The sequence below is a fragment of the Selaginella moellendorffii genome, unplaced genomic scaffold (genome assembly GCF_000143415.4).
Source record: "Selaginella moellendorffii unplaced genomic scaffold, v1.0 SELMOscaffold_39, whole genome shotgun sequence".
Classification (NCBI taxonomy): Eukaryota; Viridiplantae; Streptophyta; class Lycopodiopsida; order Selaginellales; family Selaginellaceae; genus Selaginella; species Selaginella moellendorffii.
In genome coordinates, this window is record NW_003314300.1 from 1,186,887 (window position 1) to 1,210,688 (window position 23,802).

Sequence of the window (23,802 nt, forward strand, 5' to 3'; positions counted from 1 at the left end):
ATTAACATGAACATTAAGGTTTGTCTTTCTAGGAAGAAGTACAGAGTTTCACTCTTTGATCATATCTTGTCTCTGCATGGAACGAATTTTCAGTGTATTTTGAGTCCTTGCCTTGCTTTGTATCACTTCCACATTATAGCTAGACACAGAAGATGATGTCATCAAGTGGTTCATCGTCTGCAAACCCAGCACAATCCAAATGGTACCATCCAACCTTACACTGCAAAAACCAAAGAATTAGTTCAAGCAATTATAATGAAAGCTTACCTCGGCATTGTCACAGAGAATCATTTTTCTCCCATCGTCTCTGCTACAATAAAGCATATCATCGATCTTGGGGTTCGATCTCGGGGTTCACTGGCAACCTGTCAACAACGATCCCGTTCCCCTGGTACTCTCTGAAGAGGGCAGTCATAATGTGCTTTTGGAGTTCATAGAGATCCCACTCCACAAGAAAGTCATGCTTTGGCTCAACATTTGTAGACAACCAGCTCAACAGAAACTTCAAACAGAATTTGTCTCTATTATCCTTGGAGCACACCTTCGGACTAAAATCAATGTCTTTGCGCCTCTTCCCAGCTTCTTTCCAGAAGCAGTTGAGTTTGACATGCAGAGCATTTGAGGTTTTTTTTTACTTGATTTTAATTCCGATCGCTAAACGGCATCTAGCCTGTTCCCATCCCTTAACCTCTGCTTTAAGTGTTTTTATATCTTCATTTTTGTACGCGACTTCGATGGCACACCTTGAGTACTCTGCATAATCAATACTCGAGAATGAAGCATTTGGTTCTTTGCGAGATCCATTTGCTAACTTGAAAGTGGTGCTGCCTGCAACAAATACCAATTCACAGAACCTTGGCACATCCTTTGCTGGAAAGTGAGTTGTGAAGAAGTTAGCCGCTTGTTCTGACACTTCTAGAACAAACCATGAAGCTGTTGCCTCGTGCAAACTGGAAGGGTCACCAAAGAGATAAACTGTCCCAAACTCTCCTCCCTCAAGCTCGTAAAAGAATCCCAATCTCCAAGAAGTCTCCATTGAAAGAGACCAGATCTCCCAAGAGTCGTAGGACACAGTCTCTATGACAACAAAAGGCCCATGGCCAACCCCTGATGCACTTACTTCTAGGTATCTTGCAATTGCGTGCTTGAATCCTTCATTCAGTTGCTTCAATTCTTGTTTCACCTCCATTTTCTTGTCGTCTTCAAGCTTGAAGCCACCGAGAAGTTGGACAATCTGCTTTTCTTCTACCTCTGAGCTTTTCATCTTTTCTAGCGCCCTTGCTACTACATCTGACCTCACACACACGCCATTTCCCACTGCCCAAGAACTCTTCAAACCCTAATGTGCCACCTTAACCCTAATCTGTGATGACTTGTCGCTACTAATATGGTTTGTATACATGTACGAATTAATATTGAGAATATCAACGCCATTCCGTCAACGGAGAAGATTGGGAAAAGCAAACAGGAGGATCCACAAGACTAGCCTACTCTTTTCGAATCTAATGCTTCGCAAAGCCCCTGATTTCTCTCCATCTTTTGGTCCAGGAAATGGTGGAGGTACACTTTCCCGATCAAGCGTCTGGGAGGCTGTGCAACAAGAACGAAAATCACATCGAATGTATAAACAAAGCAAGAAAGAACTTGCCTGTGGTGGTGAGCACCGCGCCGCTATCAAAACTTGCCGTCCAGAAGAAAAACCCACGCATCTCTTTGCTCTTGAGAAACTCCACCTTCTTCTCGATCGATGCCTGGTTATCAAATCCCACCCACAAATCCCCAGCAAACGCGTACGCGCTGCTCGTCTCGCTATCGTCTACCACTGTCGCGTTCTTCGACCGGATGAACTCCTGGATCTCGCTGTAGAACAGGACCCCCGTCTCGGCACTTCCACCCGGCATCGCCGGCCCGGGCCCCCGCGCAGCAGCACCGACGCCGTGATCCAGCGACGAGTTTGCCAGCAGCCACGATCGCCCATACGCGGCCAAGCCCATCACCGCCTTGTGAGGAGGAAGCCCGCCATCCAGCCACGATTGGATGCCATAGCTGGAGCTTAGATTTGACGAGAGATCTGTGAGAGCCGAGTGCTCGCCGGTGAGAGATGGCTCCCAGGTGCCGTGGTAGTCGTAGCACATGATGTTCGCCCAGTCGAGTGTTCTAGCCATGGTTTGTACTGGGTACTCGTAGCGCATGCCCGGAATCGAAGGGTCCCTGGCCATGTTGCTGTAGTACACCGCTGCAGTGAGTAACAGTCGGCTGCGATACGTCGACTGCGCCTCGGAATCGATTTGTTGGCGGAGCTCGGAGAAGAGCGAAGCTATGTTGGTCATGTCGGCTGCCGAGTGAGGGAATTCCCAGTCCACGTCGATGCCATCAAACCTGGAAAGCGATCACACAAAGTCAGATCTATTGTTCCAAGAACTACGGAAGATAGTGTTAACTTACCCGTAAGTTCGTGCCAAGGAGATGCTACTCCGCACGAATTCGCCCCTGCTGGAACTGCTGCTCGCCATCTGCGAGAAGACCGTCGTGTTGGCCCCGGCGCCACCTATCGAGACGAGGGTCTTGATGAGCGGATTCTTGCTCTTGGCCAGGCTCGTAAACTCTCGCGCGACATCCATCGTCTCCACCGGGATTTCCACCCGGAAAGTTGTGCTGTTGACGTTCGCGAACGCGAAGCAGAGGTGCGTGTACACGTCTGTGCTGAGATCCGATGCTGGGAACATCTGCGAGGCGTAGGATGGCCAGTAACCAACCTTGACTTTGTCCCATTTCTCATCTCCAGGTGGTGAGCTCCGCGGTGCTCTCGCTGGTGCTCCTACGGGTGCTCCTACGGGTGCTACCGCGGGTGCTCTCGCAGGTGCTTGTTGAGCTTCCGCTAAACCGGGATCAAAACGAAAGAATGCGACGCTCAGAACTGCAAAACATATTACAAGCGAGTTGATCATCATCTTGATCCGCGTTTGGAAAGAATGGACAACAGAAAGTCACACTTATGCTGTTTACCTCGTGGGGACCAGGATGAAGACGAACACAGGGGTTCCCGATGGCCTGCCGGTTTGTCACTAGGAGACAATAACTAGAATCCAAAAGACAACGCCGCAGCAACAGTAGGAAGTTCTTAATAAGAAATCGAAACTCAAAACAGTTGTTACTCGTCTGTAGCTGATACCTTTTCTGAAACAACAAATTGTCTTCCAATTTGGAGAGGAGACTTCAATCTTCTGTCAAAACTATTTGTACCTGTGACAAAGAACAGAAAAGCTTAGCTATCGCACTGTGCTTGATTGAAGAACGCTCACCTTCTTTTTTCTGGCCATGGAATTTTTACTTTCAAGTTGAACGTCTTGAAGACCTTTCATAGGTCTGATCCGAGAGTAGCGCTTGAGTTTTAGAGTCTCAAACCACATCCCCCAGAAAGTCACTGACCATCCCTGGAAACAAACACAGACAAAAAGCTAAAGCCAAAAGAAAGAACAGGCAAGAGAAAGAACAGACCTCGTCAAAGAGATCCACCACAGCTTCCAAGCACTTCTTCGTGATGTCGCTCGAGAAGGCCTTCATCGGTCCGGATATGTGAAGAGTGCCGTCCTCCCTCACCTGCGAGTAAGGCTCCGTTATCTCGTCGCCCCTCAAGCACCAGAAGACGATCGCGAACGCCCTCTTCACCTTCGCGATCACGGCGTTCTCAATGTCGGGCACGGACGCTCCGCGAGCAAAGGCAATGTCCTGCGCTGAGATCTGCCAGCGAAACGAGACCTGGGCCTCCACCATCATCTCGTCTCTCGAGCACGCAACCAGGTCGGACGCAGTCGTCTTGCGGATCTTGAGCGACTCGAATCCAGCGAAAACTTCCACCTTGGATATGTCAATCAAATGCCTACACGCATCTGTCACAAACGTAAGACTAGAAACTGGAAAGAACACACAGACGAACGAACCTGCCGGCGTAGAGCAAGTGTGGCTTGCGGTTGCAGTACTTGATGCCAACCTCGTCTTCTCTCACGGTGACCACTCGGTACGGCCCCAGCGCCACCTCTTTGTGAGAAGAATCCCGGTCATCGGCAGTGGTATACGCAAAGGACGAGCAGGAAAGTACGTGAACTCCGGGTTCCAACACCTTGGCTTGTCCGTCAATCCATGCCACTCCAAGCTTTCCTTCCAGGATGGAAACTCTGTGGAGATAGCCGTGATGGAGGACTCTGGTGCTCTCCAACGCGAGCTCTTGGAGCGAGAACGAGGACGTCGCTGGAAAGGTGTACGACTTGGACGTTAGCAGCAGGGGCTCGGTGTCGAGCCAGGCGAGGCCGATCATCCCAGGAGGAACGTGAACCGAGAGCTCGTCCGAGGAAGAGAGCTTGAAAGATCTTAATGGCGTAGCTCCGGATCTTCTACCACCGTTGCTCACACAGCAAGGGCCCGGGGTGGCGGGTGTAGCAGTAGTGGCAGCCAGTGACTCTCTCTTCGAGAACGAGGAAGAATGTTCTGGGTGGTGCTGCCGCAGTGGAGAAAGCGTGGATTTCTTCGCGCAGCAATTGGACGAGTTGGAATTCGTCGAGGCAGTGGTGTCTTGCGAGAGTTTCCGAGAGTGACCACCAGGACTTTTTGGAGATCCAGTGGAATGGTGGCAGCAATTCGCTGGCCTGTGACAGCACCCACGGCAAGCCAGCCATCCAGACATCCTCGCCACCATCCTCCAGTTGTGGACGCCCTTCCTCACCACGTCGAGAACATCGCAGTGGCGATCAATGTCGTCGCAAGTCCCAATGAGCTGCCCCAAAATTCCATGGCCGTGGCGCGCAGACTCGGCCCTGGCGGGCAAAGATCTGTCCTCCCCCTCCTCCTTGCGCGAGGGCGAGCCATTGCTCGACGGAGACGCAGATTTCTCCTCGCCGGAGCCTCGATCCGGCCCGGGACTGTCCCCGCTCGCTGCCTCCTCTTGCAAATTACATCCGGTTTCCACTAGTTCTACGATCTCCGAAATGGAGCTAGAGCTAGTCGAATCGACCTCCCAGCATTTCGTTACCTCCGGCATGGGGAGCTCCAGAACCTCTTGCTGCTGCGAATCTCCTCGATCCACCACGTCGAAGCTGAAACCAGATCCGGCGCTGCAGAGACGCAGTGGCATCGGATGCAAATCCGCGCTCGGCGCGCAGGGAAACGAGAATGTAGGTGATGCATCGCACTCGGAGGAAGAATCTGGCAGCGCCTGCAGAGGATCATCCTCGAGCGCCATCGACGAAACGAAGAACCCTAAAATCTCACTATCCCGAGATCGGGCGGTCAAAAGACCTGACAGCAAGGCCATCGGTGTCTGGCCAGTGACACCGCGGCACATCAGCCTTTCCAGTCCGCCACGTCCCCAAAAGATTCATAGACCACGTGGCACCATCTGGGTCGGACAAGCTTCATTACTACGGCAAAAATCTCAGCCGTTGGCTCAACTCAAACACAAAGCTTGGCATCCATCATTGCGCTGGACACGATTCCCTCGAGATTTTCCTTCTTCATAAGGCGCTCGTCCCGTACCTGCCAAAATAAGCGATAAAAATGGCGTGGCTTGATAGCTATAGCGCTAACCTTGGCCATGCACGTGGTGAAGATTTGGCCCTGGAAGGTGTTGACGCTAGCGCCCAGCACCTCCAAATCTAGCGACTCTAGGGCGCCAACGATGTCCGCTAGTACGGTCGGGCAGCACCGGAATCGAACCAGGCACATCCTGTTACATTCGTCCAGTTTCTCCACGTCTATCTGTGTGTGATCACGACACTTTTAAATGCGATGATAAGGGCATCGTCTTTGATGCCGAAGAGATTCTCTTGTTCTCTTACCTGGAGGCTCGCTAGTTTGTGATCTCGCCGATCGCCGCTGTGATGATCGTCCTCGAGCGATGGCGAGGGCGACGCCGGGGACGCGGTCGTCAGCGATGAATTGGGGGAGCGGTGATCCTCTTCGATGGCACTGATCTCTCTCCGCATCGCCGAGACCTGCGATTTGAGCTCCTCGACATAGCCGATGGCGTCGGCCATGATGGATGCCTTATCCATCTGTAAGAAATCCCCAAAGATCGTCATTCCATCCATCAATCAATCGAGAGAGAGAGAAAGAGAGGATAGAAATGTAAGAGATTTCCCTCACCTTTGTGATCTTTGGGACGAGAGCGCGAAGCGAGTAGAGCTTCTCGTTGAGCTTCTGCCGGCGCTTGCGCTCCGAGAGGAGATTCTTGGAGAACTTCCTCTTGTTCCTCGAGGAACCGCGGCTGTCGTGCGTCGTCTCGTCATCGCTCAGGCTCTGCTCGAACATCTCCGGGGATCCCGCATTGGCCTCGCCGCCGCGATCGCCCTTCTCCACTTCCGCCCCCGGATTGCTCATCTGATCCTCAAACATTTGCTCCAGCAGCTGATCCGAGGAACCCGACTCCACATCGAACAGATCGAGGTCATAAGATTCCAGCGAGCTCATTAGCCACAAGAAAAGAAGAAATCCACTGGAAGGACCTCCTACCTTGCAGAGCAGCACCCAAAAACCCTAGAGCCGAGGAGGAAAAAAGAAAAACCCACCCTGCATTACGGCATATCCTCGCGGAATTTCTCCCATTCTTTTTTTCATTTTCTTAACTGCAAAGTTGACTATGTGGCCAATAGCGTTTAAATGTCGACAATACAACTGTACAATTTTACATGCGCCATCCCCATGCACCACACTGCCTTTAAAAAAGGTGGTACAAACTAGGCGACAAAAAAGTGTGAATCACGTTCTTTCAACACTAAATTTAGTCAAATTTTGCCACACTAGCCCTTTTCGTTGACCTGATCGACCCCACATGGAAATAGATTTTTGCCGGTTTAGGGTTTAGGGTGAACAGTGGCAATGGATCATCACCATCATTCTCACCAAAGAAAAGCGTTCAAAATCATTCACACCATAGTAAGTTAGTTACATGGCAATAATTTTTCCCCCTCCTATGAAACCATGAACAATCCCCAAAAACACCACAGCACTGTTTGTCATCACAAGGCAATCAAGGGCGGCAGTGTCCCTGTTTACGTTGGCCATGGCAACACGGAGCACTTCCTCGTCAAGCTCAAGCACATCAATCACCCCCTATTTCGAAAGCTCCTGGAGCTGACCGAGGAAGAGCTGGGCTTTTGCGACAACTGCCGCCTCGTCGTTCCCTGCGACACTCACGTCTTCCAGAGTGTTATCGCTCGCATCGATGCCGAGGAGAGCGGGAGAAAGCTGCGGCCCGCTGAGGAGGAACTCCTCGGCCTCTTTGATGCCATCCCCGGCTCCTCGTAATTAGCTCGTTGGAGTAACGCTTCTGGAACTTGAAAGGCTCGTTCTCCTGTGTTGTCACTGATGGGAGAACGATGAAAAGAAAGTAGAATGCAAATAGACTTACTTGTCTTGTATAAACATAAGATTAGTCTTGTGTGTGCCGTGTTGTATTTTTGTTATACTTCTTAAAAGCCAGAGCTTGAGTGGCAGCAGGGTTCAAAGGGCTCCCTGCGTTGGAGCTTGATCGGCTGCTGTGTTGAGTTCTGCTGAAACTCTTTAGTACGCTTGAAGCACTGCTGCTCCTACTGCTGCTACTGTCTTGGGAGAGATCTCCTATCAATAGAATACTAACTGGAGAACCATTGAGAAGTCCACTGCTGCTAGAGCTTAAGCTTGTGTCTGAGAGCGAGTCTCCTTCCAAAAGACGAAGAACCTGGTGAAAAAGACACGTCAAGCTGTGAAGCACACAGCATGTAAAGATCTGACCTGAGACATTCGAGGACGAATCAAAGGATCGGGGTCAATACAAAGAGTGGCCGCAAGGAGCATGTTTTCCACCTCGTTTACACAAAATCTTCCCCGAAGCCGCTGATCAATCAGTTTCTCATACTTCTGCTCTCGAAGAAATGGTCGTGCCTGCATTCAACAAGATTAGATGCAGCAAACTTCATTGCTTATGGACTTACCCATTCCGACAAGCACATCTCTCCTTTGTTGCGAGATAAATCCACAGCCTTCCGACCACTTACAAGCTCCAGGAGCACGATGCCAAAAGAGTACACATCGGCTTTCTCTGTGATTTGTCCTGTTTGAGTATACTCAGGTGCCAAGTACCTACAGCTCCAGTGTCACCAAGGAAAAAAAACACAGCAAGAGTTACCCAAAAGCGCCAATGACTCTTGTCTCTACTCCGAGTTCTCCATTGGGTTGCCATCTTGCAAGTCCAAAATCTCCCACCTGATGCTCAGACAAGTGAGCCGGACTATCATATCGAATAGAAATTAAAACAAGAACTTACCATTGGCTCGAAGTCGTGAGTTAACAGAATGTTGTTTGGTCGCATGTCACGATGAACAATACACCCCACTCGGCACTCTTCATGTAAGTACCTCAAAGCTCGCGCGGCACCTAGCGCGATTTTCTGGCGAGCCGGCCATTCCAGAGTCACTGTTTTAGACCGCCTGCCATACAGGTGCGAATCCAGTGAGCCATTGCAAACGAACTCGTAAACGAGCAGCCTCTTCTTGTCTTCAGCGCAGTAGCCGATCAGCATCACCAAGTTTCGCTGCTGAGCACAGCTGAGAACTTCGACTTCCGCGCAGAATTCTTTGTCGCCCTGTGTGCTAGCCAGCTTATGCTGTTTGACAGCAACGGCTTGGCCATCAGGGAGCCTGCCCCTGTAAACTGAACCGTATCCACCTTCTGCGAGAAAGTTCACGTCCGAAAAGCCACCGGTTGCAAGTTGCAGCTCTGCGAAAGTGAATTTCCTGGGCGGCTTGCCGAAGACAGGCGTTTTGTGCTGGCAAATGGAGCATAAAGGAGGAGGCTGCGGAGACGACTGCTTTCTCAGATGGATCTGCTTTCGGACGCTGGACACTCGATCTACTGGCCTCGATACGTTTCTTTGCGTATCCGTTTCCTCGGTATACTCCCGGCTTTCCTTCATTCGCAAGAAGTCATTAAGAACTTGTGGCTTATGGCTAGCTGGTGATGAAGTTGTGCTGTTTAGCACTTCTGATGGCGATGGACCTGCAAAGCAATGGTTAAAACGGAATAAGAGCGAGCGAGCGTCCTACCTTTTCTACGGGTTTCATTTTTCAGCAACTCTTCTAAAACTGAAAGCTCGAATTTCGGTGCCGTCACAAGTCGTGAATCCGGGCTACTGGCCTCTGAGCTGGATGTCGAGCTCTCCCAGTACAGCTGATCGAAGCCCTTGGGCATCACAGACAAGCTCAGTCCATTCAGAAGAACGGATGACGAGTCGATGGATTCTTCTTCATCGTACGGCAAATCACGTCTTTTGAGATTCAGCCTCAGGATTTTTGGATTGCTGCGATGCACAACGACGATATTGCTGTTAAGCTCTTGCAGGCAAAGTTTACCCTCGCTCTTTAGATTCCTGGCGTGAAAAGGACTGTCACAGTAAACACCATCATACTTCCAACTTAGAAGACGTACCTATCAAGCACCACCCAAGTTGCCCGGAATCTCTTGGCCTCCGATGGAATGACTCCTCTACGAGCAAACTGGAGGATTTCTAGTGTCGTATGCACCTATGCTCGCGAGATAGAATCTATAACTTAGCTCGACCACACCGAAATATAAAAAACAAGCTTACCTTTTTAAGATCGTGGATTTTTCGGAGCTTCTCCATCACCATAGAGCATTTGTTCCGAATTTCTTCGAGCTCTTCCTTCCTAGTGGCTTTGAGCGACGCAGCCGCTGCTGCTGCGCATTCTCCACCAAGCGCAGGAAATCCCCAGCTCTTCCAAACTGGAAAGCATCGAATGAAACTTTAAATCTAAGCGTATGGACGACTGTTACCAGAATCTGAGGAGTTGCTAGTGCTGCTGGCGGGCGCAATCGCCTGGAACACGATCCTATCGCCTGGATGAACCACGACATTTGCTAGAGCCCAGTTTAGAGCATAGTCGGTCATCTTCTTGCTCGCGTCAACCGCGACGAGCACGACTTCTCGCTGAGACTCTTCGTCTGAGCTTTCCTGTGAAGCACTGGTCACATCCATGACCTTGACTCGATTTAGCGGAAGGAGCTGAAATCTCTCCATTGCTCCAGCCGTGACAAGAAGAAGAAGAGGAAAGGAGGATGCAAAGACTGGATCTTCACTGGAGCCCGGAATGCATGCGAGAGATCACAAAGCCCTAAGGGATCGATGCAAGGCATCTCTCATCCAGCTGCCGATCGACCGCTGCGAAATCGAAATGCCGCCGATCGATCCCGAAATATTTCGCGCACAATCCCCTAGAACCAGGAGCCGATCGATGTGCGATCGATCGGGCGGGCCAAGAACCGATAGCAATGCGATGGATCGATCGAGGAAGATGCCGGCGCCTCCTTTCTCCCCAATGCTTGCCCTCGCCACAACAAAGGAAGAGCGCAAAAGAAAAACCAAAAAGCTTGTCGTTTGAGCTATAGCTGTGCCGGCCCGCGCGATTGGGCACACGCGGTCAAGCGCACGGTTTGAGTGAAAGAGAAAACCTCGCGGCGCCAAACGCGCGCTAAATCATGCGTCGCCATCGCCGGCCGTGCCGTGCGGCACGACCCAATGGCACTGCCGGCACCGAGCGCCACCGCGCGGTATGCCACCCGTTAAGCGTAGCGTCAAAGCACAGCAAACTGTTAGGTGGTCAATCACTCTCTGCCGATGACGAAAGTAACAACAAATTTCCTTGACAAATTCACACTGCTTTGTCCGATTTCCATGAACAGTTCTTCCGGGAAGAACTTTCCATCGAGAAACTTCTCTCATCACACGACTCAAGAGCTTATTCGCTGGAACGCGATGATCCATCGCCCACAAGATTTAATGGATTGTGCCCACTCTCACTTTCCACTCCTCGGCACTCCTCTCTTGCTCTTCCCGCAAGATGGGATTAGTCCTCAATTGCTCCTCTCTCATTCGCTTCTTCTCTTGCCGGAGCTGCCTCGCCTTCTCGATCTGTTCTTCCTGGAGAAGACCCACAAGAAAAATTTCTCTTGGGCGATCCAAATTTCACTCGCTTACCCTCGTGTACTTCAATTCCCTGACCCAATCTTTGTGGGCGATGTAGTAAGTGAGCGCAAAGTATGTGCCAATCGTGAGCCCAGCATACTGGTACAGCCTGATCATCACCATCTTGCCCAAGCGCGAGAGAAATCGAAGAACCCTAAAATTTCCTGCCCCACAAAACTTAGGGTTCTTGGGCGACTATTTGGACAAGTCGAGCTTGCTTCTCTTTCCCTTGCTCGATTCGCCGCCTTCGGATTGTGATCGTTTCTTGGACAAAGATTTGCTGCGCTTGCTAGATTCTCTGGTGATCCCGCTCCTTTCCTGATCGGATACAGCACCCACAGACGCGATCTCTGCTCGAAAGTGTTCGTGACATCTTCGTTCTGGGAGAAAAAATCTCGTACCTTCCGCGGGATTTGGAGCAGCATCCACGTTCTCGGCAGCAACAGGATGAGCAATTGTCGGCTCGACGCTCCTCACAATGCTCACTTCCACCGGCACTGGCCTCACTAAAATCCATAGCAAAAGCTTTAGAAACTCAAAAGAAACTCTGCGAGATCTATCTCACCTTCGATCTTGTCTTGAGTTGGAACATAGGCGTACTTGCTGCTCCCTTGAATGTCGTGTCTTTGAAAGCTATACTTCACTCCTGCCGATGATCCGCGAGAACTTCTCATCAAGAACAAAGAAAAACTATGAATTTCTATCTACCATTGCATACCAAATGCCCCATATTGCCATCGGCGGCCTCGAGCTTCAATCTCCAGCTCGTATTCGACAGCTCCTCGAGATCTAGCTGCCACGAAACAATCAGACCTCACTCACGCATTCGCGATTTCGACTCACATCGGGGAGCCGGAGCAGCCACAGCTCCTTGTTAGGATCCAAGGCCTCGTCCAGCAGCGGCTGCATTGCCTCCACGCGCTGGAACGACCGCGGCGCCTCGTAGCTGCAAGACAAGTGGCCGAATCAATCGCGAGTGAGAGCCAAAGATCAACACTCACGGCGCCGGCGCAGTGTCCATAGCTCTTTCCATCACTCAAGAGCCCTAAAACTTTCAAAACCCAAGAACCCTAAAACACTTTCCCAATTCAACTATTTACATCTCGGCGGATAACTTTTCTTTCTCGCGCGCCGCTTGCTGCTGGATCCCATAGAGCCGGAAGAGATGATACGCCGAAATGCCCACCACCACGAAAGAAACGAGAGCAGCGATGAAGCAAATTACAACCGAGATCGCGTAAACCGTGCAGAAGTAGCCGAAAGCGTTGCAAACTTTTCTCCACAGCACCGCCGGAGCTCCTTCCTCGGCCAGGTATCCAATCTCGGTTGCCACTGCGGCGCTGCTGAGCAGGAGATAACCCATCATCTGGAAGAAGAAAAACAGAGTGAGAGATTGTCTCAAACACGATCAAAGTAAGAGTGGATGATCAAACACGATCCTGGAGGAACTTTAAGAAACATGGATCAATGAAAAGGAATTCTTCTAGCAGCAGCGATTAAAGAACGAGAAATCTTCCGAGTAGCAGCGATTTGACAGGCAGAGAAGAAAAAAGATATCTGTTCGATCACAGCCGAGGATGATAATCAAATCAAAGGAAAGAAATCCTTTTGATCATTTGCAGCCCAGCAGAGAAGCATGGAAACACGACAAAAGCACTCATTAACATTTCACGCGATTCACAGGACTATCAAACTTCAATCACGGGCTCGGGAAGGACTACGGAGATACCGAGCAACTTGGGACGATCGACAGAGTAGCAAACTTCAAGAACACCGGAAGAACGTACACAAGAACTTACGAAAGCAAAAAGCGAACATTAAATTCTAGAAACTGACCGAGTCTGCGATGAAAGAGATCCAGGCAACGCTTTTGCAATCCACCACTGTTCCCTTGGTCGCGACGAGGCCGATGTTGAAAAGAAGATGGAGCACCGTGTAGCCGATCACTACTCCCAGCGCATCCACATAGAACCTGGGAGAGAATCAAAATCGAGGAAACAGAGCTCTCGCGGCAGAGAAAGAGGGAAAAGAGGAGCACTTACTTGAGACCAGTGACGAGCTCATACTTCGCGGTTTTAGTGACGAAGACGGGCCTTGGGAGGCCGAAGAACGGAAGAGGGACTGAGCCGGTCTCTCGATCGGTGACCATGAGAGCCTCCGAGATGATCACCAGAACCAGCAAGAAGCTCCTCAGCAGGATGATGCTAATCCGGAACTCGTGCTCATGATCGCCCATTTTCCTCTCGTCGCCCACTGGACTGCCGCCGGCACTCCCATTCATCGGCTTGCTCGAAGAATCCATCGCGGCGAGTAAAACAAAAGCTTCTCTTCTCGCGATCGGCAGCCACTGGTAAATGCGGAGACTGGAGCCGTGCTGCTAGAGGGTCATGTCGATCGATTGATATGATAGATATTTTCCTCCCAGAAATTCCACGCGACAAGCGGACGGTAACCTCAAGAGTGATGAGCAAAGAGAATGAGGAACACCGGAAAGCGAGCGATCGCTCGCCTACGGCTCGATCGTGCGGCGGAGGATTGGGAACAAGAAAATCCATGTGGAGCAATGAATTCGCGCGCTCGTCCAGCTCGTCCTGCCATTCAATGCTGTCGCCCATCTGTCGCGAGCACAAAACAAAAAGAAGACGAAGACCTAAAAAGAGGAAAAGATTCGATAGCACATTCTTTTGGCGCGAGCCGCCAGGTAATATACCGGCAGTCAAATCACGGCCGTTAGCTGCCGGGATATTCGCTAGGCTTTTCTCTCCTCCTCGATAAGGGGCGCTTGCGTGTCGAAGATCCGAGGCGCCAGCCCTAGGGCGTCACTGCGCGCTCCTCCATCGATCCGCGCCATGGTAAGACGCTCCCAGGGGAGTGGGATCATCCCGGGGTTAGGGTTCTTGTAGGATGGACAGCGCGATCTAGAGAGATCTCCGGGGCAGCGGCAGTGAGAAATGGGAGCTGTGACGTCCACTGTGGCTGCCAAGTTCGCGTTTTTTCCCCCGAATCCGCCATCGTATAGGGTAGTCAAGGACGAGGTGACTGGGAATTTGATGCTCTCGGATGTGCCGCGCAGCGATTCCGTGGATGTGAGAATTTTGAGAACCAAGAGGGGGCAGGATATCGTGTCCCTCTATATCAAAAACCAGGAGGCTCGTCTCACACTTTTATACTCCCATGGCAACGCTGCAGACTTGGGCCAAATGTATGAGCTCTTCCTCGAGCTAAGCCGTCACCTACGAGTAAATCTCATGGGGTAAGCTTCTTCTCTTCTCTTGCATTGTTTTTCTTTTTCCTTTCTGTTCTTCATGGTTTTGAGCTCATAGTTTTACTTCTGGAATGTGTGCGTTTTCTTGTTCGTTTTCGTGCCATGGTTAAAGCTCTGGTTTTTTCTTTGCACTTTACCATTGGATTGAGTGGATTGTGTCTGTGGCAGCTATGATTATACAGGGTATGGAGCGTCCACTGGAAAGGTAAATGTCCCAGGCAGGTTTTGTCCGAAGAACTTTGTCTTTTGACAGTTTCTCTTTTGTGAGCTCGCAGCCAACGGAGTTTAACACGTATGCTGACATTGAGGCGGTCTACGAGTGCCTGGAGCGCGACTATGGTGTCAAACAGGAGGACCTTGTCCTGTATGGACAGTCCGTTGGGAGTGGACCGACACTCGACTTGGCAGCGCGACTGCCAAGGCTCCGGGCTGTAGTTCTTCACAGCCCGATTCTATCTGGACTGCGAGTAATGTATCCCGTGAAGCGCACGTACTGGTTTGACATCTACAAGGTACTTTGTTGTTTTCTCTTTTCACTTTTCCCAGCACGCAAGCTCCGCTCACTGCTTTTTTTGTTTTCGCGCAGAATATCGACAAGATAGGCCAAGTTAACTGTCCAGTTCTCGTGATTCATGTAGGTGATGGGATGGAAGGGATTAGTTCCACTCCATTCCCTCTGAGAGTTTTCTTTGTCCTCTTTTGATTCTCTTTGCGTGTTTCGGCAGGGAACCTCGGATGACGTTGTGGATTGCTCGCATGGAAAGCAGCTCTGGGACCTCTGCAAAGAGAAGTACGAGCCGCTGTGGCTCAAGGGCGGTGGCCACTGCAATCTGGAGCTTTATCCGGAGTACATCCGGCACCTCAGGAAATTCATCTCCACGCAGGAGAAGGCGGCGCTGGGGAGGAACCGATCGAGCAGGAAGAGCACAGATCAACAAAGTGAGCGAACACTGACTTGCTAAAAGAGCCAGACGATCGAAACCAAACGGAAAGCAAAAGAGAATACCATGCTAACTTTTTAAGTGCGGGTGTGTTCATTCGTTCATTTGTTTGTGTAAATACATAGCTTGTGATACACTTATTATTCCAGAGCTATTCTTTGTGTCTTTTGGGAAAGCTGACGAGATGGATAAAGAGAGGAATCCACGGCCCAAAACTTTAGTCCTTGTCTCTATAGGAGAAAAATTCTCCCCGTGCTTCACAGTATCACAGAGGAGAGAGAGAGAGAGTCTCGCACACACTTGTGGATGAAGACCACTCGACTTTAGCTCAACATCGCAGCAAGAAGAGGTTGAAAAGTTGTGAGACGATTTGGAAACCATGCTCGAGTTGTATGAGAAGCGCAGGGCGCTGCTGCTGCTGAGGCTTGCAGCTATGTTCTTGAGCCTCGCTGCCTTGCTCATCACAGTTCTCAATCGAGAGGATGGTTTCTTTTCTATCAATGTCTTTGGATCGCCACAGCCAATTCTCGCCAAAGCTACCGCCGATTTCACGCTCGTCAAGGGACTTAAGTCAGTGCAATCATTGAAAATCTTTGAAAGCCTGCTGATCTGATGGTTCTTTGTAAAGGTTTTTCGCGGGAGCAATGGGCATTGTGGCTGGCTACTCTTTCCTGCAGCTAGCAATCGCAATGGCATCAATTTTCTCAGGAGCTCCAAGCATCTTGGGAGGGAAACGTATGGCATGGCTATGCTTCGTGGGAGACATGGTATGTGTGTTAGAACAACTCTTTTTCTTTCTCAAAAAAAAAAAGAAAATACCAAGGAATTTTTCTGAATTCTGCAGACAGCGTCGCACCTGTGTGCGGCTGCAGCTGCGGTTTCTGCACAGCTGGCGTACTTGGGCAAGCGAGGCGCACCAATGTGGAGTGCGGTGTGCACATATTTCAGTCACTACTGCCTTGTGTTTGGTTTGGCCGTGATTTTGGCCTTCTTGGCCACTCTGGCAGCACTTCTGGTGGCTTCAATCTCTTCGTACCACCTGTTCCGGCTGTATGGCATTCTGCAGCAGCAGCAGCAGCAGCAGCGGCGACAGCAGCAAGAGCATGTTCAAGACAAGCCATAACACAAACAATGGCCTCTAGTCTTAAGATTGAAAATTAAATCAACTAATGTATAATTTAAGTAAATATATCATTTTTCTTATTACTTTTTAATTTCATTTTCTTATTACTTTTTACTAATACTTGGGATCCCTTTAGGGCGTATGATGTGTTTTGTGCCCTATACGCAATGTACAAGGAGCTCGTAGTGGATGAAGTTTGCAGCCGATCGATGAAGAAGACGATCCCTCGTATTATCAAGAGTGGCCACCAGCAGCGCCACCATCACAGGAAGCCTCCGCTCGCGCCCCACTGCCATGGGGCGACGAGTTGCAAGCTTTGCATCCTCCAGCAGCAGCAATGGGCGGATCTCGAGCTCCATCTCTCTCGAGCGATCACTCTCTCCGCCCCTAGCGCCGTGGAGATGAAGATCCCACCACCACCATCAGTTCCAAGTGTGGTGGAGATGGAGATGGAGATTCCATCAGTTTCAAGAGTGTTGGAGATGGAGACTCCTTGCAAGTGATCATTGACATTCTTATGCCACAACTGTTGTATAAAAGTGTTGTAAGAAATGTTCTATGGACAAGGTTAAGCTTTCACAAGAAACAATCCTTTTACCACAATATTTTTAAAACTTAGGGCTCTTTCATTTCGCCTCTCCGTGCATTTGATCATTGACATTCTTATGCTCTTCTTTCACAACTTGTACCTTCCATGAGAACATAATCATAGGAAAATTTCATGGAACGATCTGACCAACAATTCCAATTGATGTATGGATTAAAGTGATGTAAGAAATAAGCTTTTCAAACAATCCTTTTACGACAAATCTAAAAGATATTTTTAAAAATTAGGGCTCTTCCATTTCGCCTTTTTGCTTCCTCGTTCTCGGGGATGACCTCTCTCCTCCAATTCCTCGAAGTGGAATGGCCCTTCTTGCTCTGCATCCTCGAGGTCGGCCTCTGCGTCGCCGCTGCCATCGCCGTCGTCGTCAAATTCGAAGCCCGGCCCTCCACGAAGCGGATCGATAGTAGCGGGAATGGCGGCGACGCGGCGGCGCTCGCATCGATCCAGCTCTTCCGCTGCTCCTCCGGCGTCCTCCACCCGGCCTGGCTCGCCGGGATCCGGGCAATCTCTTTCATCTACTTGCTTAGCATTTGGATTATCAGCTTCGTCGCCAACGGCCCATTGTCGCTCGTCTTTTACACGCAGTGAGTTACTATTAGCGCGAATTTCTCGTTGATCTCCTTCCTTGCTTCTCCAGATGGACTTTCACATTGCTCGTGATCTACTTCGGGGTAAGAAAGTTCCACCTCTCGATTCTTCTCATCGTGTTTGTTCTTTGATTTTCAGCTAGCCAGTTATATAAGCATCGCCAAGCTCGTTTCCGGCGCCGCCAAGGAAAAGAAGATAGTTCTGCTCGAGGAGAGCTTGGGCGACGAGGAAACTGGGAATTTCATCGAGCAGGAAAGCATTGCTGACGCTACCGAGGACGAAACGGATGCTTCGGCTGGATTCATCGGCTATGCAACGCTTGTTATCTTCCAGGTACTTCGAAGAACTTGGATGGAAAATCTGATGGTGGTTTCTTTAGACGGCTACCGCGGCATCGGTTTTGACTGACACTGTCTACTGGTTCATCCTCGTCCCGTATGTTCTAGCCAGTCCTTTCTTCGACTTAAACTTCGTAAGCAAGAACAAGAGAAAAAAGATATCTTCGTTCGCTCACAATTCCTTCAAGTTCTCCACCCGCAGGTAAATATCAACATGCATGGCGCCAATGCGATCTTTTTGCTCGTGGAGCTCTTCCTCAATGACTTGGTACTCATCAAGCTTTTGTTTCTCATCCCGCGGGTTCTATAGTTTTGATTCCACAGCCTTTTCCATGGTTCCGTGGCGCTTATTTCGTGTTTTGGACCGCTGCATACGTTGTTTTTCAATGGTTCATCCACGGGACAAGGCTCCTAACATGGTAACGAACGATCCTTCCAAGATTTCCATCGGTTTTTAATAATCTCTCGTCCTTCTCTCAGGTGGCCATATCCTTTTCTCGAGGTCTCAACGCATTATGCTCCGGCGTGGTAAGTCTAGACGAGAAAGAACAAACTGGAGGGAGTTAATATTTTTTTTCCTCTGTTTTCATTCTGCTGGATTCGTTTCTTTACAGGTACTTTGGCCTCGCCTTCGCCCATTTGATTTGCTTCCTCATTTGTTTAGCACTGGCAAGAACCAAACAGCCAGTGATCAGCTATTTTGTCAGCAGGAGTGCTCGTCAGAAGTAACAGCCGAGGCTGCCTCGTCGTAAGGGACAAACCCCTGGAGCTCCGGACCATTGAGACGGGGATTGTTATCAAAGCTGCGCAAGGAAGAGACAAACAAAATTCTATGAGCTACTTTCAAAGAAAAACAAAACTCTTCTTGTACCTCTTTGGTGAGAACTGAGCGAATGATCCGGAGGTCGGGATTGTGCCACACAAATCGTTGTCAGAGAGATCCCTGTAGAGATTAAGAAAGAGAGGTTGCTCCAAAACTGCAAACATCGGAGCTTTTCCGACCGACTTACACTATTTTCAGGCTCGAGATTGACGACAGTTCCCTTGGGATTTGTCCCGAAAGTCGATTCTTGTTGAGACGCCTGTAAGCATCAGGCATTAGTTTAAAGAAAAACAAAGGAGAAAGTCAGGCTGCTTACAGGAAAGCAAGAGACTTGAGTTTTCCAAGTGATCGAGGAATGGGGCCAGTCAAGTTGTTCATGTACAAGTCCAAGCTCACGAGCTTCTTCAAGTTGCCGAGCTCCTGGGGGATGTGCCCAGCAATATTGTTCTTGTAGAGCTCCCTAGAAATCAAAGAATTCATGCTCAAAAGCACTGAAGCTACAAGAAACTTACAGATGACGAAGGTTTTCTAGCTTTCCCAGCTCTGGGATCAGCACTCCGGAAAGCTTAGCGTTCCCAAGATCCCTGGAAACAAAGAGGCATGATCAGTGAGCTCAGGGGAAAGGAAAAAAAAAAAACAAACAAACAATCACTCTAGTTCTTACACTCTTATCACTCGATTCTGGTTGTCACAAGTGATATGAAACCAAGTACAAGGATCCACCAGCGTTGGATCCCAGCTCTGGAGCACATTCTCTGGATCGACCAAGCTCCTCCTCAGGGAATGGAGAATATCGCCTAGAAAAGAAAATATGACAAGCTCAAACAAGCTGCGCTCCTACCTTCGACATTTCCAGCCGCGATCCACAGCCCCAGCGCCAGGATCACTGCCGCGAGCGCTCCTACCGCCGACGCCATAGCAGTGCGTGCCCTAGGCAAGAGATCCCTGGGCGCGCATGGGAGAGATTAGACCTATCAAGCCAAAAAAGATTTGGGGGCGCTCTTGTCCGTGTGAGGGGAGCGTTTTCCAAGCACGATGATCCCTCCTGGTACGCCTGGGGTCAGGCCAATGATGTAATGACACGTGTCTAGTCGCCTGTCAGAGCTGACGTCACAGCACTTACTTAAACGGACGGTGACGATTGTTTTTAGGTTATTCAACATTAATCAAGATTCTGTTGACTTTCATTGACTAAAGGTTTCTAACATTTACTCATACTTAACACACTGGAGCCACGGGCGTTTGTTTACCTGGCGTTTGTGTTCTTCGTCTTTGCCGCTAATCACCTCTCGCCTGAGCTAATTCCAGCTTCAACGCACCCTAACACCTTTTGATCGATTAAAGTATGATCATCTTGCACCTTTCTTCGAGGAAATCTTTGTTGCGCCGCTCAAAAGTGCTAGAGACACAAAGCCTTTAGATCCACAACTCAACATTTTAAACATTATAAACCTCATTAAAAGAAGGTAAATCTTGTTCTGAGTATTATGAAGGGGTTCATTCGACACCATTTCATTTAGTGTTTATTTGCCAAATTTTTTTATATAACAAGAAGTCTTCACCCAAGGTTTCACCATTTTCTCATCACCCATCGCATTCATGTGGCAAACCTGGAGTGCACATGACAAGAGCTCTGAGAAGACCTGTGTCAAGCCGAGCAGCCCAGCTGCTTTCTTCATGCTCGGCGCCGTTTTCTCAAAATTCTGGAAGCCCTTTACTTTCTGCTCAGGGAACTTCTCATCCAGAGCGCAAGAGCTATCAATTTCCCAGTGAAAGATCTCCTCGAGGCTAGCATCTTTGATAAAGCTCTTCCTTGCGAAGGCGATTGCAGCACCGCAAACTCTGCCAGAAACATCGGAGCTTTTCCTTTGTTTCACTGGGTGATGGTTTAAAGTTGTAAGTCAACCCACATCGTCCATACTGCGGCTGCTCACGCGCTTCTGTTTGTTTTGTTCATGAATCCTCGTACATTTTCGGCTTCTTCTCCCAAAACTCTTCGATGCGAGGAAGCTGTTCTGTCCCCACTTCTCACCAAGTTGCTGGCGGAAAACCCAGAAACCTCGGATGCCATGCTCACAGTCTTCCATGTCTCCTCCTCACGACTACTCTCGACAGAAAAAGCCCAGCAAATGTTCTAAGAACTTGTGGCTCTAGCAAACTTGATCCTCGCCCAGCAGCTTCTCTGCGAAAATCACAGCCCTCTTAGATGCTCGGCAAAGCTTAGAACATCAGGCTGCTTATCTTTCTCTCCCAACAGCCCCGGCTCAATAGCATTCGTCCCATCCATACTTCTTTACCGTAGCCTGTGCTGTTTCCACGAGATCCAGTTCCGCGTCTTGAAAGTCGTGCTCGAGACAAAACTCGTCAAAAGATTCTGTCTAATTGCGTTCATATGTATTTCTAAATTCCCGCTCGCTCGCCTTCGTGCTACTCCTCGAGCCAGGCCACTACACATCTGTCCTGCACGGCGCATCCATTCTGCGCTCCTTCGGCCACACCACCAGAGCCGCAGTGTGATAAACGAGTCTGTGTCACCACCATCATTCCCACTGTATGGTTCCTTTTGAATCGCAGAAGTGGCACATTACTACCAGCCTAGATCCAAACTATAGTCATCCAAGTGCTCGAGTTTTCCATCGTCTATGCTCTCCAGTTCTGGATGCTGTAGCTTGTCTCCTCCTCGGTGTCAAACGTATCTTTCAAGGTGGTTTGCTTTGATGGACGCAGCTCATGCTTGAAGCTTATAAACCTTAACAAATGTGAAAAATTAACCACTTACGCAAATAAAAAACATTGAAAAAAAAATTGCCGCGATTTACAGAGAATCTGAAACAAGAAATTTGTTTCCCTTAGTACTGTGGCCGCCGGCGCAACCTCAAAGGTGGAACTTGTGGCAATGCATGGTTTCTAATGGGGGGAACTTGTTCTTCCCAGCCCTTCTTAGAGCCTTGGCTTCCTCTTCCTGCAGGGAAGAGAATTCACTTTAAGTCTTGGAGAAAGACTGAAAAGCTTTGGTACTTACCGAAATACTTGTACTGATCATACTTTATCGGATTGGGTTTTCCTCGGGAGCTCCTCAAGTAATCTAGATGACGAGCTGGAGCAGTCTTCGGACGAGACAAACGATCAAATGCGTCTTGCCTACACAAAGATTTTCGATAAAAGAAGTGCGAGTAATAAATAACAAGCTTACTTGAGCAATAGATTTCTTGATGGCCCTTTGTGCTTGGCAGATTTGATAGTTACTCTGTTCTTGGAATCCTTGTTGGTGGCTTCCGTGGCGTTGACCTGTTGCTGCTGTGTCGATGTTTCATTTAGTAGATCCGACAGCCTTGGAGATGGAGTGGAGGCAGCTTTTCTAGAATTTTGCTGGTGCTCTTGTTCTTCGCAAGACACGTCCGATCGATGCGAAGGAGGCCCATCATCTGTCCAGGGAAGAAAACAGTAACAGATAATGGTCTATCATCAATGAAAAGAAAAAATTTCGTTAACCATGATTTGATTCGCTTGTGATGATGAATGATAGAAATCAAAGTGCCAAACCAGTAGCTGAGTTGTGAGCTCGAAGCTGATCCAACTGCGCCTTGCACTCCATGAGCTCTTTCAAGAGCATATCATATTTCTTCTCGCAATCTGCGTGTACTGTCGAAGGCCGCTTGACGAAATCCTTGGAGAAAAAAACCAAACCAACGCTGATTTCCAAGCTAGAAAATTCTCACTTACCGGCTTGTAGAAGCTATAGAATTTCCCATAATCCATGTTCGTCGTCGCCCATGGCTCGAAATTGGCCTCTCCAGGCTCAGCATCGTAGCCCACTAGACGAAATCCACGCCAAGGATAAGCGCTGGCGAAGATAGGAAGATTTTAGCTGCTTACTCTCTCGGATCGGAGCGCCAAGCTCACGCCATCTCAGCCCCGATGAACCCTAGCCCCTGGGCACCTAGCCCTAGAGCCGTTAAGATGCTTTTCAAAATTGTCGATCTGAACCGTCGGATCGGAAAGTGAATCGGACCGCTAGGAATTGCTTAAATTCATATGAGAAGTTCCAAAATATTAACCAAGGGAGTACTTTCATTGCTTGTCCCAGCAATCTCTTTCCACAATGCCACCAACTAACCCTCAGCTAGCCCACTCCTAGAGTCTATCTCCAACACACTACCACTCACACTATATCTCATATTAGCCAGTATGAGTAATTTGATAATTTAGCTTTTATAGAAGGTGTGAAAAACATTTTTGTACCATAAAAATTATATGAAAAACATCCATGCAACCAAAATTTATAACTTGGAACAAAGGATGGTTAAGAATTTTTTAAACCATAAAAAAAAACACTTGAAGCCCATTCACAGTAAACATAAGTGCTATGTCTATTTACCATAACTATTTTATAGATGCCTGAGTTCTTTTCCATAAGCAAAATAAATTTCTTCACCACCTTAAAACTCAAAGAATTGTGTGTAATGTAAGGAACCAATTCCCCAAGGTGTCGTAGGCTAAAAAATCCCTAAAAGCATGACCGAAATGATAAAAAGTTTATTGGATGGGACTGAGTCTGAGATCGAGTTCAAGACCAACTTTGAGATCGAGTTCGAGACAGTCCGGGATCAAGTTCGAGGCTGACTCCGAGACCGAGTTCGAGACAAAGTCCGAGATCCGAGATTGGGTCCGAGGTCGAGTCCGAGGTCGAGTCCAAGATCGAGTCCGAGATCGAGTCCAAGGTTAATCGAGTCCAAGACTAAATCTGACTACTAATACAGGTCAAAGGGTGAAAGCTTAAAGCATGTGTCACTAAGGGGGAGGGGAGGATGCAGAGGGTTCCAAAAGTATAGTAGGGATAGTGAGGTTTAGGAACTAGTCTTAAAGGAACTCTCTAGTAGTGCTTTCAAACTAACTTGAGGTTGAGACTGGGGCCGAAGAGCCTTAGGTGGGAGTGAGCATGGACTCAGGTGGTGCCACCCAAAGAAGTGCTTAAAAGTAGCTTTCACTCCTAGAAGGGTAACTGACTATGGTGCTCTGGAATGGTGCCCCACTTGAGTACCTTGCAACTCATTAATCCTCACCCTTCCTAAAAGTTTGGGCCTTCCCTTCATGATGGAAGTGGGG

General features: G+C 49.1%; 13 protein-coding genes across 16 annotated transcripts; 5 read left to right on the plus strand and 8 right to left on the minus strand.

Annotated features, from left to right (window-relative positions):
- Window positions 1–1,405: 1,405 nt before the first annotated feature.
- Window positions 1,406–3,218, minus strand: LOC9660110 (class V chitinase). The gene is made up of 5 exons (XM_002979029.2): window positions 3,173–3,218; window positions 3,007–3,079; window positions 2,446–2,917; window positions 1,649–2,379; window positions 1,406–1,590 (listed from the first exon to the last, which is right to left on the minus strand). The coding sequence occupies exons 3-5, from the start codon at window positions 2,724–2,726 to the stop codon at window positions 1,439–1,441; spliced, it is 1,164 nt and encodes a 387-aa protein (XP_002979075.2). The 5' UTR covers window positions 2,727–2,917; window positions 3,007–3,079; window positions 3,173–3,218; the 3' UTR covers window positions 1,406–1,438.
- On the minus strand, window positions 3,096–5,348 carry LOC112349523. The gene is made up of 4 exons (XM_024684109.1): window positions 3,942–5,348; window positions 3,499–3,880; window positions 3,303–3,434; window positions 3,096–3,243 (listed from the first exon to the last, which is right to left on the minus strand). Exons 1-4 carry the CDS (start codon window positions 5,336–5,338, stop codon window positions 3,217–3,219), a joined length of 1,938 nt encoding a protein of 645 aa, XP_024539877.1. The 5' UTR covers window positions 5,339–5,348; the 3' UTR covers window positions 3,096–3,216.
- Window positions 5,349–5,393: 45 nt separating this feature from the next.
- Window positions 5,394–6,547, minus strand: LOC112349524 (transcription factor bHLH35-like). 3 transcript variants are annotated; one of them, XM_024684117.1, is made up of 5 exons: window positions 6,505–6,547; window positions 6,139–6,399; window positions 5,832–6,047; window positions 5,581–5,769; window positions 5,394–5,529 (listed from the first exon to the last, which is right to left on the minus strand). In XM_024684117.1, exons 2-5 carry the CDS (start codon window positions 6,385–6,387, stop codon window positions 5,446–5,448), a joined length of 738 nt encoding a protein of 245 aa, XP_024539885.1. In that variant the 5' UTR covers window positions 6,388–6,399; window positions 6,505–6,547; the 3' UTR covers window positions 5,394–5,445. The 3 variants fall into 3 exon arrangements, with proteins under 3 accessions (XP_024539885.1, XP_024539883.1, XP_024539884.1); XM_024684115.1 differs by having other exon boundaries at window positions 6,139–6,542; XM_024684116.1 differs by having other exon boundaries at window positions 5,581–5,751; window positions 6,139–6,541.
- A 350-nt stretch (window positions 6,548–6,897) lies between these two features.
- On the plus strand, window positions 6,898–7,300 carry LOC9660111 (auxin-responsive protein SAUR50). The gene has a single exon (XM_024683879.1). The coding sequence runs from the start codon at window positions 6,973–6,975 to the stop codon at window positions 7,297–7,299; it is 327 nt and encodes a 108-aa protein (XP_024539647.1). The 5' UTR covers window positions 6,898–6,972; the 3' UTR covers window position 7,300.
- Window positions 7,268–10,462, minus strand: LOC9659575 (inactive protein kinase SELMODRAFT_444075). 2 transcript variants are annotated; one of them, XM_024683873.1, is made up of 10 exons: window positions 9,823–10,462; window positions 9,617–9,771; window positions 9,457–9,551; window positions 9,075–9,397; window positions 8,297–9,027; window positions 8,159–8,235; window positions 7,965–8,112; window positions 7,765–7,914; window positions 7,403–7,711; window positions 7,268–7,356 (listed from the first exon to the last, which is right to left on the minus strand). In XM_024683873.1, exons 1-9 carry the CDS (start codon window positions 10,064–10,066, stop codon window positions 7,424–7,426), a joined length of 2,211 nt encoding a protein of 736 aa, XP_024539641.1. In that variant the 5' UTR covers window positions 10,067–10,462; the 3' UTR covers window positions 7,268–7,356; window positions 7,403–7,423. The 2 variants fall into 2 exon arrangements, with proteins under 2 accessions (XP_024539641.1, XP_024539642.1); XM_024683874.1 differs by having other exon boundaries at window positions 7,303–7,345.
- Window positions 10,463–10,664: 202 nt separating this feature from the next.
- LOC112349442 lies at window positions 10,665–12,096 on the minus strand. Its single transcript, XM_024683878.1, has 7 exons — window positions 12,013–12,096; window positions 11,855–11,957; window positions 11,720–11,804; window positions 11,577–11,657; window positions 11,413–11,517; window positions 11,024–11,361; window positions 10,665–10,966 (listed from the first exon to the last, which is right to left on the minus strand). Exons 1-6 carry the CDS (start codon window positions 12,042–12,044, stop codon window positions 11,207–11,209), a joined length of 561 nt encoding a protein of 186 aa, XP_024539646.1. The 5' UTR covers window positions 12,045–12,096; the 3' UTR covers window positions 10,665–10,966; window positions 11,024–11,206.
- Window positions 12,078–13,486, minus strand: LOC112349441 (CASP-like protein 2U10). Its single transcript, XM_024683875.1, has 3 exons — window positions 13,054–13,486; window positions 12,848–12,983; window positions 12,078–12,377 (listed from the first exon to the last, which is right to left on the minus strand). The coding sequence occupies exons 1-3, from the start codon at window positions 13,311–13,313 to the stop codon at window positions 12,108–12,110; spliced, it is 666 nt and encodes a 221-aa protein (XP_024539643.1). The 5' UTR covers window positions 13,314–13,486; the 3' UTR covers window positions 12,078–12,107.
- A 251-nt stretch (window positions 13,487–13,737) lies between these two features.
- LOC9660112 (alpha/beta hydrolase domain-containing protein 17C) lies at window positions 13,738–15,371 on the plus strand. The gene is made up of 5 exons (XM_002978905.2): window positions 13,738–14,264; window positions 14,445–14,481; window positions 14,552–14,788; window positions 14,863–14,910; window positions 15,002–15,371. Exons 1-5 carry the CDS (start codon window positions 13,963–13,965, stop codon window positions 15,236–15,238), a joined length of 861 nt encoding a protein of 286 aa, XP_002978951.2. The 5' UTR covers window positions 13,738–13,962; the 3' UTR covers window positions 15,239–15,371.
- Window positions 15,372–15,529: 158 nt separating this feature from the next.
- LOC9659576 (CASP-like protein 2U7) lies at window positions 15,530–16,423 on the plus strand. Its single transcript, XM_024683876.1, has 3 exons — window positions 15,530–15,787; window positions 15,846–15,984; window positions 16,062–16,423. The coding sequence occupies exons 1-3, from the start codon at window positions 15,597–15,599 to the stop codon at window positions 16,338–16,340; spliced, it is 609 nt and encodes a 202-aa protein (XP_024539644.1). The 5' UTR covers window positions 15,530–15,596; the 3' UTR covers window positions 16,341–16,423.
- An 84-nt stretch (window positions 16,424–16,507) lies between these two features.
- On the plus strand, window positions 16,508–16,843 carry LOC112349469 (CASP-like protein 2U8). The gene has a single exon (XM_024683923.1). The coding sequence runs from the start codon at window positions 16,508–16,510 to the stop codon at window positions 16,841–16,843; it is 336 nt and encodes a 111-aa protein (XP_024539691.1).
- Window positions 16,844–17,189: 346 nt separating this feature from the next.
- LOC9659577 lies at window positions 17,190–18,745 on the plus strand. The gene is made up of 8 exons (XM_002978907.2): window positions 17,190–17,531; window positions 17,585–17,618; window positions 17,674–17,868; window positions 17,915–18,007; window positions 18,076–18,141; window positions 18,198–18,292; window positions 18,354–18,401; window positions 18,488–18,745. The coding sequence occupies exons 1-8, from the start codon at window positions 17,215–17,217 to the stop codon at window positions 18,600–18,602; spliced, it is 963 nt and encodes a 320-aa protein (XP_002978953.2). The 5' UTR covers window positions 17,190–17,214; the 3' UTR covers window positions 18,603–18,745.
- LOC9659578 (leucine-rich repeat protein 1) lies at window positions 18,405–19,746 on the minus strand. The gene is made up of 7 exons (XM_002979031.2): window positions 19,538–19,746; window positions 19,361–19,493; window positions 19,209–19,280; window positions 19,013–19,156; window positions 18,884–18,955; window positions 18,745–18,816; window positions 18,405–18,676 (listed from the first exon to the last, which is right to left on the minus strand). Exons 1-7 carry the CDS (start codon window positions 19,611–19,613, stop codon window positions 18,577–18,579), a joined length of 669 nt encoding a protein of 222 aa, XP_002979077.1. The 5' UTR covers window positions 19,614–19,746; the 3' UTR covers window positions 18,405–18,576.
- A 1,694-nt stretch (window positions 19,747–21,440) lies between these two features.
- Window positions 21,441–22,618, minus strand: LOC9660113. Its single transcript, XM_024684000.1, has 6 exons — window positions 22,573–22,618; window positions 22,420–22,511; window positions 22,240–22,363; window positions 21,890–22,121; window positions 21,719–21,837; window positions 21,441–21,658 (listed from the first exon to the last, which is right to left on the minus strand). Coding segments are annotated over exons 1-6 (681 nt in total). The 5' UTR covers window positions 22,574–22,618; the 3' UTR covers window positions 21,441–21,545.
- Between the last annotated feature and the right edge of the window lie 1,184 nt (window positions 22,619–23,802).